The sequence below is a fragment of the Manacus candei genome, unplaced genomic scaffold (assembly GCF_025592945.1).
Source record: "Manacus candei isolate 608988 ecotype Guabito, Panama unplaced genomic scaffold, ASM2559294v1 h1tg000065l, whole genome shotgun sequence".
Taxonomy (NCBI): Eukaryota; Metazoa; Chordata; class Aves; order Passeriformes; family Pipridae; genus Manacus; species Manacus candei.
This window is the reverse complement of record NW_026138113.1, coordinates 7,720,069-7,734,503: the sequence shown is the minus strand read 5'-3', so window position 1 is coordinate 7,734,503 and position 14,435 is coordinate 7,720,069. Positions and strand designations below refer to the sequence as shown.

Here is a 14,435-nt window from a genome sequence, read left to right as displayed (position 1 = left end):
TGATGCTTCCTGCACAGCCACAGAGCTGGGAGCTGGATAACAGCAGGACATGCACTGGGAGAAGACAGTGCAACACACCAGGCAGTGTGTGAGAAGCCTCTGAAAGTGCAAGTGCTCGTGGGCACCTCCTCACCTCCGAAACACTTCTTCAGAACTGCAGTGTATGTGATGTGAGCCACTCTTATTCTGTTACCTCGAGTGTCCCAGCTCCTCCACCCTGAGGGCTGGGGCTGTACCAGTTGGTGGAAGGTGTGTGTGTTTCCCCAAAGGCCTGCATGCACCAAAACAAGGGGCTGGGTTGTTTTTGATAGAGTTTGTTTGGTTTTTCAGACTCTTTTTTTCCTGCTGTGATTAAGAAAAGCTCTTGCTCACCAAGAAGGCATTCGCTAGAGGCATGTCTGTCTCTCATTAGTGGATAAAAACAGTTCATAGCTCTTTCAGGGCTGATAATAGTAAGACCTTTGAACACGTAAGATAAAGAAAAGCTGATCTCAAAGAGAACTAAGGATTAGGTTCAAAACTGGAATACATTTCTGGAGCCAGTTACTAGGACGAAACTGGGAGTTTCACTTCAGGAGCAGGGAACTGGAACGCCAGCAATGGACACGGATTCAGCAGCTGGGCTATTTTTGGCTTGTGAGCCATTCTAATGGCTGTTTATTTTTAAGGTCATTTTCTGTTTGCATAGCATGTACACCCTTCTGGTGGGTGGGAGGCACTGTAAAAACAGTCACTGCTGCGCAGAGTTAGGAACTAAGCTTGGAGAGTGATGGAAAAAACAGAACCCGGTGTACTTATTGCTTTAAAACCCAAAAACATCTGCTTAGGTCATAAGGTTTGTTGGCCCACTCTAAGCTGTGTCCCCACCGGAAAAATACCATTCCAACGAATACAGACTACTGCAGGGGATTGCAAAAGACTTGGGAAAAGTCTGTCAGATGATAACATGGCATAAATAGAAAGGAAGCATCAGATTTGGATTTTTTTTCCACTCACCCTTACCTTCAAGTAGTAAACAGAAACCCAGAGCAGTCTCCCCACAGCTGAGGAGTCTGAACTCATGCTGGTTGGCCAGGCCTGAATCCCAGTTCTTGTTTAAGGCTCTTGTTCAATAACAACACACTTTATTGTCCTGTTTTCCTGGCTTCTTCCTGTTTGCCATATCTTTATTCACACACAGTCAAGTGATACAAATTCATTGGAACAGTGGCACGTTATCAAAGACAATAAGAATGATCAATTTGAACTGAAATTTAAAAAACCCCAAGTCTGGCCACCTGTCAAGCAATGCACTGCTTGTAACAGGTCATGGTAAGGAAACAGATTATAACATTGGCCCATGTATTCCCAGCCATGTTACTCTTCCAGAGCATAAAATACACAATAGAAAAATACACTAAAATGGAGTTTGTAGAAATGTCTGCTGCAAAAAAATTGCTGTTGTCTGATTTCCTGTATATTTACTCCCATGCTACATTATGATAGAATACTTGGATAAACACAGTTTATTTCTAACTTAATTTGAACTTTAAAGTTGATCTCAAGTTAACTGTAAGGTCTTTGGCTCCAATCCTTGAAGTACATAAAGCACCTTAACTTTGGACTCATGAGACTGACAGACAAGAGGTGAGCCCACAAGTGGGAATTCAATGCCTTGGGCAGCAGCCCAGGAGGGAAGGGGAAGTTGGAGTGCTGTACTTCATAGGGATCTTAACTTGGGGCAATTTCCTGGATTTTTCAAGACTTGTTAAAAGTCTTCCCTGGGCTGTGCTTTTACCTAGTAGGCTTGAGTTCTTCAAGTTTCTAGAAATCTGATATTTGTATTTGAGATCTGGGCTCTGCACTTAGTTGAGTCAACTGTAGTACATCCCTAGCTCCTTATTTCACTGCTCAGTGTAATTTTACCTGTCCCTTTCTCCTCTCCTTCCTCCCTCCTGTCCTGGTATCACCCCCATGGCCTCTTTCTATGTGAGAGCTGGACGCTCCAGTGCTTTGCTAGGGCTGCTCACACCAAACCTCATTCAGAGCACCATTCTCTTAGTGTTTCCAACACTGAGAGACTCGGGTGTAGACACAGAAGCCAGTGCCAGCCTTACCATGCCAGGATGAGCAGCTGTTCCCTGGGGCTGGCACACTTGCAGTGACAATCTCTGGCAATGCTCATGGAAAACAGCCCCTTGCCATGACAGAGGAACACACTGCAAGCAGGCAAACATGTTCAACTCCAGGATTTCTTGCTTCTTTTTCTCCCAAGAGCCAATCTCAAAACATTTCAGAATAGGAGTTAGTATTGCTGTGTTTTTATGGAGAGGAAGACTAAGGCACTGAAGGGCAAGCTCGATTGGCCAAGACTGATCCGCAGGTCTGTGCCCCAGGCCATGCTATTCACTGAGCTGTTCTTCTCCACACACACGTATGAGACACGTTCTCAGAGGGGCAACCTCATCTCTGCTCCCCCCACAGACACCAAATACAGAGGCCAAAATCCACCTTCCTCGGCACGGCCTCCAGAGAAAACACTAAGGACATGCACTGGAGGCCAGAGGTTGGCTTCCCAATGTCTAAACTCCACCAGCTCCCAGGGAGGTCAGCTATGGAAAGATGACCAGGATACTGGTGAGGTATAAAACTCTGTGTCTGCTGGCCACCGGTCAGCTTTGTCGTCATCAGACTTGTCGCTGTCATCGCCGCTGGAGGGCTCGTAGCCCTGGACGGCAGAGCAGATCGGCTCTGTCTGCCTCAGATCTGCCTCTGCCTCCTTCTTCTTCTCCGCCAGCAGCTGCCTGTAGCACAGGTTGCAGACCCTCAGGGGCTTGGGGGACAGCCGGGGCATCAGGAACCTCTGCCTGGAGCAGTCTGCGCAGACGACGAAGCCGCACTTGCGGCAGTGGTGCCTTCGGGTGAGCGTGGAGAACTTGGTCTGTGTGCAGCGCATGCAGATGTCCGTCGCCTTGTCTGGGATCCAGGGAGCCGCGTGCTCCGTGGAGGGCTGCCGGCCCGTCTTCGTCAGCAGGTGCCTGATGCACTCCTCCAGATGGCTGATCCACTCCTTCCGCTCTGTGAGGGAGGCCGCGGAAACCACGAAGGACTTCTTGGAGGTTTTGATCATCCAGCGGTTCTTCATTTGCAAAGTGTCTGGCAGCGTCTCCAAAGTGACATCTTCAAGGGGAATGATGTGCTGGGAATTGTACTTCCTTTTGTTGATGACTATGCTGCCGTAGACGAGGATGTCGTTGAAAAGGAAGAATATGCGAGACTTTGGTTTCTTGCGGCATTCTTTGGTTAAAATCCCTTCTCCCAGAAGGACCCTTCCGGGCAAGGCTAAGGGCTGCCCGGAAGCCCCAAAGCAGTTTTCCACAGCAGCAATGCGCTGGCTGTTGATCTCGGTGTTTGCAAGATGGTCCACCATCTCCAGCTCACTCTGAAGAGAGGAAAACAAAGAGGGAAGTGGTGAAGCTGCAACCATCTGCCCTGGGTGGGGTGAGTAGCTAATGCATGCACAGGTGAGATGCTCCTAACGCAACCCGAGGGTACAAGTAATCTCCTGAGCCCTCTAGCACTTTAGCTTGTTACTTTTTAAAATTAAATTTCCAAACTTTCTGGCCTCACTTTGCAACAGCCCGGTCTGTACTGGGATAGTTCAGTTTGCAGCAATGGAAGCCCTCGGAGGCAGAGCCAGCTTTTCCATTACAGCTGTGCTTTTCACCAGTATAACTCTGTGCCCTTAGCAAAGGAAGCTGCTTGCTCTGAACCTGCTTTTATGCAGGTGTTAGTACTTGCTCAAGAGTCACTGTACTGTGACAGCTGAAGGTTACCAAGGCCTGCCCTGTCTATCCCTCTGGGTGCTGGGAGCTAACTTATGATGGTTTTGGGAGCAAGCCTTCCATTTCTGACTGCACACCTGCTTTCTCAAGGATTAATTACAGACACATACACCCCACAGCCCCATTTTGGACCAGAGCTGAGGCAGGAACAAAACAAAACACTGTGGTATCACTTGTTCCCACTGGTCCTCCCTACATGACAAGAAGAGAAAAAAAAGAGAAAAGAAAAAAGCCCCTGTTATGTGAATAAATCCACATGAGTCAAGCCTTTCCTCCACTATCCCAGGGATGCCAGTGCTTCCAGTTGCAAGACACATCATTCTGAAAACAGTTCTGCTCTCTGCTGAAGGGGAAGTGGAATGCAGCACAATCATCCCTCCCACAACTCCGCACCCTCCTTCTCATCTGGAGTTTTGTTAGTCTGTTGGTTTTTGTTTTACTAGAAAACCTAGGTAAGGGTAAGTCTGAAGTAAAAGCAAATGTTTGCAGTAAGGAAGGTAGTTTGGAGTAAGGAAGGTACTCCTTGTAAGTTCATTTTTTGTTGCCCCTACCCCTCATGCACTGAAGGAACTGCCCCAAGGCAGGCTGGCCATGGGAACGTGAGTCATTTCCTCCTCCAGAGAGGTAGCTCAGCCATCACGAGGCAGCTCCAAGATCACAGGGATGTGTGTTGCCCTGGTTCACTGAACCACTAATGCAGAGCCACCCTCCACTGCTTTCCCTGTCCTCCTTGCCCAGAGTGCCTGCTACTGTGGAGGCTGGAGGGGAAAGGGAAGAGGAGGATGACAACACGCCTGGTCCTGTGTGTTTGGGACAACGATGACTTACATTCTACCCTTGTCCTTCACCCCAAATCACCCCTTCACTATGCTGGAAAGGAAACCACAGAGCTGCTGCTGAAGGCTGCTGCACACCTTTCACCTCTTGCCTGAGCTATCTGGCAGACAGACAAGTCAATTCTGCTGAGTTCCCAGAATTTTCTTCTCTAGAGCACAACAGGGTAAAAACCCACAAGGCCAAGACCCAGGTTTAGCCCTGGGAGACCTAAATGAAGTGACCTACCCTGCAGAAATAGCTTTCACAGAGAAACACCGAGTGGCCAGTGCTCCTCAAGAGCTGGCTTCCTCAAACTGGAGGGAAGGATATGTATCCTCAGGGTTTCAAAGCACTGGAATGCTTGGATGGAGCTGGGACAGTGTTAAGCATATCCACTCATGTGGGTGGGCAACAGCCATCTGAAAGGGTGACTCACCACATCCCACCACAAGCCAAATCAATCCTGCCCCGAGATCCAGAGAGTGCTCAGCTTGAGTAACCACATAAAACCCAATTTCATGTTAATATTGTGACTCACTGCAAATAATGCACAGTTGGGCTTTGGAATGCAAGTACTTTGTGAATTGGGTAAATAAAGATAGCTTCTGAGTGTTATTATGGTCTCCTTTTCTGGGAGATGAGAGCCTCTCCCTTTGGAACAAAATGAGGATAAGAAGTCTAATCTATTTTATTCATTTTGGTAAATATTATTTTCCTGTTTGCCATGTCAGGTCAGCAGGGTCACAGTGCTTATTACCAAGTGCTGCATGTGCCCATGTGCCACATACAGCAGCAGCTTATCCAGTTGAAATGAGGGTGGGAAGATGTACTTTACCAGCATGCTGCTTTTCACAGAGGTTTTTGGCATGGTAAATTTTGGGGCTGGTTATTTTCATCAAGATCTGTTGGTTCTACATGTGATCAAATACTATGCAGTGAGTGTGACTGATATTCAAAGGAAAAAACATACTGCTTGGCACTCCACTCCAGAAGCAAGCACGCCACAACTTTTAACAATGAGTGCTTGTTCACTTGGGATTATAAACAGCCATGTTGATGCATGCCAGGCAGAGCATTTCGACTTAAGTTCCTGGGTCACTGAGTCTGGGGTATGTTTTTCAAGACTGTGTGTATCTAAGGCTTAGCTGTCGTGATGCAGTGAGCTGTTCTACCTGATCCTTCTGTTCTTGCCATCAGACAGAGCTGACAGTCTTGGTATCCACTGCATACCAAATGCATACCACATGCATGGGATGGCCCATGAGGATCAGTGCACTGAGATCTGACTGCTGAGCTCTGACAGCAGAAAATGCCCCGAGCCTCATCTCTCTGCAGCTCTCCCTTACTCCCTCTTTCTGCTTTGCTCAGCTGAGCACTGTCTCCTGGAGTCAGGGCTGGTATAAGCTCTTGCTCACCGAGCACAGTAAGCAGGATGCAGCTGCCAGAGCAGGCACTCAGAGCAAGCAAACCAGAGTTCCTCTCCTTCTCCTGCCTGAGGGGATTTCAGCTTGCCTCTCCCTCTTTCCCAGCATGCTGTAACTGCTGCAGGCAAGGAGGACAGGCTCTGGCAACCCCCTTCCTGCCATGCTCATGAGGAACCCAGTTCAGCACATGTACATTTTGGCACTGGCTGTCACATTACACCTTTGGGAATGTCACCAGTCCCGGCGGGGTTTGGACGGACTGAGCTACCAAGCTTCTTGCCACGTTCAGTACAGGGCCAGGGCAAAGGGACTGCCGAGCAGTGGCTTTTGAGGAGCTCAGACTGATGCTACCAAACCCCCTCGTTGGCAGCCTGAGCTCAGCTGTGGCTCTTGCGAGTGCCAGCCAGGCTCAGAGGCGCCTCAGCAGCATAGGAAGGGAGGAAGGAAAACCCGAAACTCAACGAAATGCCTCGCTCCCTCCCTCTCCCCTGCTCTATCCATGCACACATCCCCAGGCAGAACAGCGAGGCGCACTCCGCCCGCACCTCCTGCTCCCCTCCCCGCCGCTTATCGGCCTCCCCGTGCTGGGGAGGCACAGGGAAAAGCCCCCCGTAAGGAACTCTCGGGTGTTGGAGCTGACGGGACCAATGTGACAGGACTTGGCCACGCTCGGGCTGGACAAGGGCTCGTGCGAACGACACGCGCGGGCTGGGCTGGCTGGCGAGGGTGGGCGACCACCGAGGGAAGAGACAAGTCCCTGTCCCTCCCAGCGCCCGGGAGCCCACGTGCCCCTTTGGGAGAGGCGCACAGCCCAGGGGAGGGTTCCCCTTAGAGCTCCGCGGCCGGAGCACTTTCTGGGATTTTGGTACACGGTCAAACTTGGTAATTTAAGCGTCCCTCTAAAAGCCCCGACAAACCCGCCCCTCCGACCGGCGCTCGGGTCACGCACAGACACCGCGGGGCTGCAGGCACCGCACACGCGGGACGGGACCCCCGGGCGAGCAGGACACGCCGCGGGACCCCCGGCCGAGCCCCCTCGGCCGAGCCCCCCCGGCCGAGGCCCCCCGGCTGAGCCCCCGCCGCTCTCTCCCCCCGCGGGCGGAGCGGCCGCCAGACCGCACCGCTCCCCCCGCACCGCCCCGGCGGCGGAAACCCCCCGACTGTCCCAAAGCTCTCCCAGAGCTGTCCCGCTCCGCACCAGCCGCCCGCGCAGACCCCCCGGCCCGGACCCCGCTCCGGCCGTACCTCCCGGACCTCCCCCGGCCGCGCTCCCGCCGCCCGCGCTCCCGCCGCCCGCGCCGGGCGGATCCGCCGCGCTCCCCGGGCCGGCCCCGCGACCCGCCCACCGCCACCGGCCGCCAATGGGCACCGCGGGGCCCGCAGCGCCGGGGCGGCGGGGCCGGGGCTGCCCGTGTGCGGTGGGTGCGTGTGCGCGATGGGTGCGTGTGTGCGGTGGGTGCGTGTGTGTGATGGGTGCGTGTGCGGTGGGTGCGTGTGTGCGCTGGGTGCGTGTGCGGTGGGTGCGTGTGTGTGATGGGTGCGTGTGACCGATGGCTGGGTCCCCCCGGCCCCCCGGGGCTGCGTGTGCCTGCTGACATCCACCACGCTCCTGCGCACCCTCCACTTGACCCCACAGGTGTCACAAAGATGCGCCAAATCGGTGTCTTTGGTTCGCTCGTGGTTTTAAGTTTCTGAGTTTTATCGTGTCTCCTGCTCGCAGGATACTCTGTCACGTAGGATGGTACACAGGCATGACATCATATAAAGATTATTTCAGTGATAAAATGCCCTCAGTATTTTACAGTTTAGAAGAGAAACCAGAACTCTTACCAAGCTTTGGATCTGATCAGATCTTCTGACTGCATTTATGATTACAGTTACAGACCACTGTGAAGGGAACAAGTTATTAACACCAAAATTGGCTTTGCAGGGATATCCTTTGCACTCCTCTCTCCCACTATATGGGCCACAGGCCACCACATGTCGCTGCCATGAGGGTGGTGGGATGAGTGGGCGGAGGCCATGGGCATTCCCCAGCACCCACTGCAGCTGCCAGGATGCAGGGCAGCTGAGCTCTGGCCCTTGTCTGGTGCAGTAACACAATGCCCAGCTGCCTGGCCCTGTGATGATCTATAATTCAGGAGCTTGCTCACTTTCTGTAATAGCTTTTCTATCTTTAATGGGAACTGATGGACCTGTCAAGGTATTAGAAATATTTTTTTTCCCAGGTTTTCGTTATCTTTGGAAATAATAATGTGGGCTGGGAAGCTCATGGTGCACTTTGAGCTAAAGTGCTCAGGCAGCCATGGGAGTTTCCATAAGAGCTTATTCCTTCACACTTTGTGTTTGTGTCAGATGAGCAGATGAACGAGGGCATGGACTAAGTTAATTGCAGTCTGTGGCTGCCTAGCAGTGTATGAGGGAGGGTTACAGAGAGGGCTGCAGGTCACTGACAAACCTCTCAAAGCCTGGGAGAAGAGAGCTCAGGACAGAGGGCAGGCTGGGCTGAGCACACTCAGGTTATCATTAGGGCTTTAGTGGGAGGTTATCATTAGGGCTTTAGTGGGAGGCCTCTTCTGCCCTCCTGCCTTTTCTGTAGGAGAGCAGGACTGAGTGATCTGTCGGTGGAAGGAGGGTGGTCTGCCTTTGCAGAAATGTTCTTGCAGCTGGGAGCTGTTTTGTGTTGAGCCTGGCTACCAGCTGCCTCTGTCCTGGCTACCTTGCAAGCAGCATACTAGGTCTGGGGAGATCTGCCCAGCTAAGAAATTAATTCTCAACAATTTTTATTTTTAACATGATCTAACTATGGAAATAATTATTTTTACATGATCTAACTATGTAGCTATGTAAGTATACAAGGCACTAAAGTAAATACATCAGAATTTGTCTTTGTAGACTAATTCAGACCTAACTAGCCATGGATTGTTATGCTGAAACTTGTTTTTTCTCCTATGTGCTAAAATTATTCTGAATTTGCTCTCATGTTATCTTAATCATAGTCTTTATTACTGAGATGTAAATACTTTGGTTTATTTTTCTTGTTGTTTCTCAGTATGCTCACCTGGACAACACATCAGCCAAACACAGCATTGGGTTAGCCCAACAGCCTGGGATTTGATGTTTGTTTTTTTTTTTCTTTCTCCCTCTCAGTCAGAAGTGGAGGCGTGTTCAGGCAACTGTTGCATGAGGCGAGGGAAGCCCTGAGATCCACGCTGGGCATGCAGTCAGTATGAAGCACTTGCACAGAGAGCTGACTTTCTGTTGGTATTTTGTTTGTTTGTTCTGGAAGCTGTTACATCCTTGTTTGAATTCCTTACTGAGATACAAACTCTGAGTTTCACCAGTAATCTTAAGAGCTGTTTGATAGGCAGACTCAGGAGCTCTTTTTTCCTGGCTGCAAAAGCAAACATTTGTGGGACCACTTGAAAAAGCTGCAGCACAAATTACCAGCTTTTAATGCAACTGGAGCAAGGTAAAGAGACTTTATCTGATCTATTGCCTCTGGCATTTTCTCCAAAACCACTTGTTTCTCAGTAGCAGAAATATTTTGCCCAATTGGGATGCAATAATTTCAAAGCAAGTAAAGGAAACTGCAGCTGCTCAGCTGAGTCAGCCAAAGGTAAGCTCTGCAGGGGAGAAAATGTTTTTTTATTATCTTCTAGTGGCAAAATTACTACAACAGCCTGCAGGAAAAGATTAGATTATAATAGGAACAAAAACATCTGTTAAATTCTGAGCTCAGTGTATGTTTAGTGCATGTTAAAAAAAAAAAAAAGAGAAACAACAACCTAGGCATTTGGTAAAATTCTTTTGAATAAAACTCAATATTTAGATTCAGTTTGGGATGTTAGGAACCCACTGTGATCATAGGAAGTGGTTTTTACTAATTGACTACATGGGGCATTTCATCAGTGGACAAGACATCTCTTAGCAATGGAGATGTTATTGAACTGAACTTGGAATAATCTTACTTAATGAGGGAATAAGACAAAGTGTGTTCATTATACATGTTTCTTGTAAGCACGAATGACCTCTGTCCTGTGCTCTGTGAGAACGTGTTGTGCATGGGGGGATGAACGTTTGTCTGATCTGGCTCCCAGTGGATTCAGCTAATCAGCCTATTTTATAAATGTGTGATTTGCTGTGATTGACTTGTATCTTTGAAGCCCTACCAACATCATCTGTGTGCTTTAGAAATGAGTTGCTTCTAAGTCTGGCTCTGTTGGTACAGACTGAAACTTCAGGGCATAAGTTTCCAAATTCTCACTAGTCCACGTGCCATGAAACCACTGCCCAGCAAACCTGTTTTAGAGGGTGCTTGTGTCTCTGGGGCGTATCTCGACCCTCACACAGGAAATCACCCACTTCTTGAGTGTCTCTGGGAGCCTGGCTGCAAAATGATTGTCACAGTGATGAAAGTACTTCTGGAAGCAACCTTGAGACCTGCTTGCTCCTCTGCCTTTTGCATGGGGAAGCAATATGCAATCAATGTGCTTTTGTTTTTGCAGTGGCATTGCTGTGCTTTGCATGTGTGCAGCACTTTATTAGCAGGATCTTGGAGTGCAGCATAAATTCTAATAACTGTGTGAGGGTTTCTACCACCTCACAACCTGGAGAGTTGTGTATGGTCATATGGCCTTTGATCACTGACACAGGAATAGTGGGTTATTTGATGTTGTCTTCAGTAGCAACGGGCTCTGGCTCAGAGTGAGTCAGTTGGGAGGGTGAGAAACATCCCCCAGAGCTCCTGACTCACAGCCTGTGTGCCTCACCACAGGGTCATGTCCCAGCTCAGAGATCTGTGATCCTTACAAAAGCTGTTGTGTGCAAGGATCACAAAACCACTCACGCCTGCAGATTCTAATGTTACAAATTCACATGATAAGAGCCTTGGTGTTTGCTGTGCCTTGTACTTCCCTGCTCCCCTGGCCACATGTGTGCAGTGCTGTGTGTGGCCCTCAGGTACAGTTGGAGCTTCAATCTTGAATAACTAATAGTGACCAAGCAGGTAAACAGCAGAGGCTAAATTTAAATGCTGTGTATAAATACATAACATGTATTCGCTCTTGGTTGGGTTATAGGAAAAAGAAAGAAGGAGCAGCACTAAGAGAATGGTTTGAAACCTGTATTACCTTTAGGCCATGTGGTGGTGTTTCAGCTAAGCTTTGGCAGTTGCCTGTGGATCTTAGTGAAGGCATAAGGTGTTTTGCTTGTTCCTTCTTAATTTTCAGTGATAAACAGCAATGGTGAATCATACAATGAGAGAGAGGAATGCAAAGCCAATTTTGGTGTTAATAGCTTGTTCTCTTCGCAGTGGTCTGTAACTGTAATCACAAAAGTGGTTAGAAGATCTGATCCAAAGCTTGATAAGAGTTCTGTTTTCTGTTTTGGACCAGCATATAATATGTAGTTCCATCTATATCCCCCTTCTAAACTGTAAAATACTGAGGGCATTTTGTCACTGAAATAATCTTTATATGATGTCACCAGTGCTTAGCATTCTGCCTGATAGAGTATCCTGTGAGCAGGAGACAAGATAAAACTTGAAATTTAAAACCATGAGTGAACCAAAGACACTGATTTTTGGTCATGGGGTCAAGTGGAGGGTGTGCAGAAGTGTGGTGAGTGTCAGCAGGGCACGCTGGACCTGGCTGTGGGAAGGGGTGAGTGGGGAGCTGGGGCTGCCAGGAGAGTGGATGCACCTCATCTTGTGATGCAGAAATACCCTCACCATCCCACACTGTTTCTGAGTAGTGTTCCCCAGTAATGGGAACAGGCTCTAGATGAAATACAGAAGGTGAAGGTGAGAAAGAGCTGAGGTAAGAGAATATGAAATGCCAGAACTGTGACAAGATGCAGGTGTTCAGTGCAGAGAGAGGAGTAATATTAAAGGAAAAACATATGAAATGAACGTGGAAAAAGGAGATGTGTCTCAAAAAGCTGCTGAATGCATTTTGCAGCATGCTGTGAGAGAGTACTGCATCTTCTGGGTTCAGCCTTTCTTCCAGAATACACTGTTCTGTGTGTGTTCTTCTGAACCCTTTTCCTACTGTCTAAACAGTGATCTCATATTCAGTGTGCTTTTATTGTACAAGATAAATCATGGTGAACAAATGTGTGTTTCAAATACTAAACTGAGGTAGATTAGGCATTTTAAATATGGAATTGAGGAAAAAGCACAGGGAGCAAGAGTGTGATAATCACTAGTTAACTCAAAAAGATGTATATATGCTCATCTATGATTGACTGGTTAGTCAGACACATAAAAGAGTTTCATTCCTGAACCCTGCTTTGCCCGTGGATATAGCTTCTATTTTTGTGAAGAACATGCTTTTGTTTCTTTCCTTTGGAACTGCTGACCAGGCTGTGTGTGTGTGTTGCCCCAAAAGGAAAAATAAGGGACCTGTGCCTTGCCTCACATCAGTGCCTTTTGTAGAGGAAGGCTGCTGTGATTGCCAGGGAAAGTTTCACCCATCCAGTGCATCTGCAAAGAGCTCTGTGAAAGGGGAAGGGGAGCAAAAAGAGATTGTATTGCTGCCTGGGCTGTGCAGGGTGTATCAAGTGTGACATAGAGGATGTTTGAATTATCACATCTTAATTTGTGAAGTGTAAAAATTGTTGTCTGGTTGAGAAACCAGAGGGTTGTTGTGTAATAGGAGGTGTGTGGTGGGCTGTTGAGAGACACCTGAAGGAGGAGCTGAGGATTCTGGTCTGTACTTCAGTTCAAGTTGTGCAAAAACTGTCCATGTGCCTGTGGTACCATCCTGCCTTTTGGGGAGAGTTTTGCAAGAATTAAGGTTTGCTTGAGATTTCTCTCTTATTGATAAACTGAAATGCAGGAAGCTCTGTGTTACGCTGTTGTTGGGTTTTTTTTTTATTGTTGTTTTTAGTTTTGTTTCTTTTGTTTTGGTTTTTTTTGTTTGTTTGTTTTGTTGGCGGTTTTTGTTTGTTTTGGGGTTTTCTATCCGTTTTCAGAATGAAGTATTTCTTCTCTAACCTCAACCCTAAAGACCAGCTGGGGGGAGGCAGGGGAAGGCACTGCAGTTTGTCTCTCCACCATTTGGGTTGTTTGAGTTCATTATCTTGGGAGCCCCCACAAATGCCTCAGGCCGTGCACCTCCTCATGTACCCAACCTGGGAGAATCTCTTGCTGCTGCTGCATGCATTAGCCTTCATTAATACCATTAGCATAATAAAGATTAGGATTCATTATTCCCTGCAAAAAGATAAAACCCGTAATACGTATCTCTGAATCAAATTCCTCTGCACCTTGTCTTGGGATTGCTTTATTGTGGAGTTGTTTGCTCTTTATATCCTTCCATCTCCTAGAAAAAAAAAAAAAAAAAGAAGAAAGCCACTTAATTGTAAAACTGTTTGGGTCAAAGAAATGCCCTGAGATGATCTTTCACGCATGCTAAATAGGTGATTTGATCTATGGGACCCACACAGCTCACACAGCCACTCAGCAGTGGAAACTGCAAACTTCATCTTCTTCAAGCACAAAAACTACTTAGTTTCCCCATGTTGAAGACTTTTTATAATAGCAATAAGACAACTCTAGAGAGAACCATCTAATATTAACTCCAGGGAGTAATCATCTAATCACAATCTGGGGGTGATTTGAAGCACTCATCTGGACCAAATGCCTCACAACACCCCAGGAGTGGTTTTATTGCATGATAGCAGTACCCCATTGAGCCTTATTGCTTAATTAAAAACAAATTCCCAAGTAATTTTTTTGCCTTTCCATAAAAACACAGTAGCAGATAGAATGTATAAAACATCCATTAAATGATGGTAGATGCAAATTTACATTGTGAGATACAATCCGTTTCTTTACCACTTGGGGTTGAAGTTAAATGTAAAACCATTTCCTATAATCTGTGCACTGCTGTGTTTAGAGGGGAATAAATATGGGCAAGAGAGGTTCATTGTAGGATGCCTTGTTTTTATTAAGTGATATGTTTGGTCCCTTACAAAGGGGTTCAAGCTCTCATCCATCTTGCAGACACAGGAGTCAGTCATCAGCGTGGCCTTTTCTGCTTCCTCCTGGAGATTTCCTCAGCTTGCATCATTTCAGGGCAGCTCTTTGCTAGGAATCCTGTACTGCTGTCTGGGATTGCCATGGCTCTCTGAGAAGGGAGAGCATGAGCAGTGTGGGTGATGTATTTGGGGTACACATTGCACACTACACAAGTGGTGCCTTGGTGGGTTCTGCAGTCTGACGTGGATTAAGCCTGGTGGGTGCAGGGTACATCCACTTTTGGGGGTTTTGTCCACAGCTGATCTCTGCCTGCTCTGGTTGCATGGCTGAGATGTCTCCAGGTCCTGCAGTTTGACTGGGAACTGCTACAGCTGTGGCTGCTCTGCA

The 14,435-nt window shown here is 48.0% G+C and overlaps 1 protein-coding gene across 2 annotated transcripts; it reads right to left on the bottom strand.

The window, feature by feature from the left end:
• Window positions 1-376: 376 nt before the first annotated feature.
• On the bottom strand, window positions 377-7,342 carry PLEKHF1 (pleckstrin homology and FYVE domain containing 1). Of its 2 annotated transcripts, none has more exons than XM_051805906.1 (2): window positions 7,319-7,342; window positions 377-3,421 (listed from the first exon to the last, which is right to left on the bottom strand). In XM_051805906.1, exon 2 carries the CDS (start codon window positions 3,407-3,409, stop codon window positions 2,588-2,590), a length of 822 nt encoding a protein of 273 aa, XP_051661866.1. In that variant the 5' UTR covers window positions 3,410-3,421; window positions 7,319-7,342; the 3' UTR covers window positions 377-2,587. The 2 variants fall into 2 exon arrangements, with proteins under 2 accessions (XP_051661866.1, XP_051661865.1); XM_051805905.1 differs by having other exon boundaries at window positions 378-3,421; window positions 7,310-7,342.
• Between the last annotated feature and the right edge of the window lie 7,093 nt (window positions 7,343-14,435).

Excerpts from the sequence above, each read along its gene's own strand:
- PLEKHF1 (XM_051805906.1), bottom strand. The coding sequence starts at position 3,409 with ATGGTGGACCATCTTGCAAACACCGAGATCAACAGCCAGCGCATTGCT.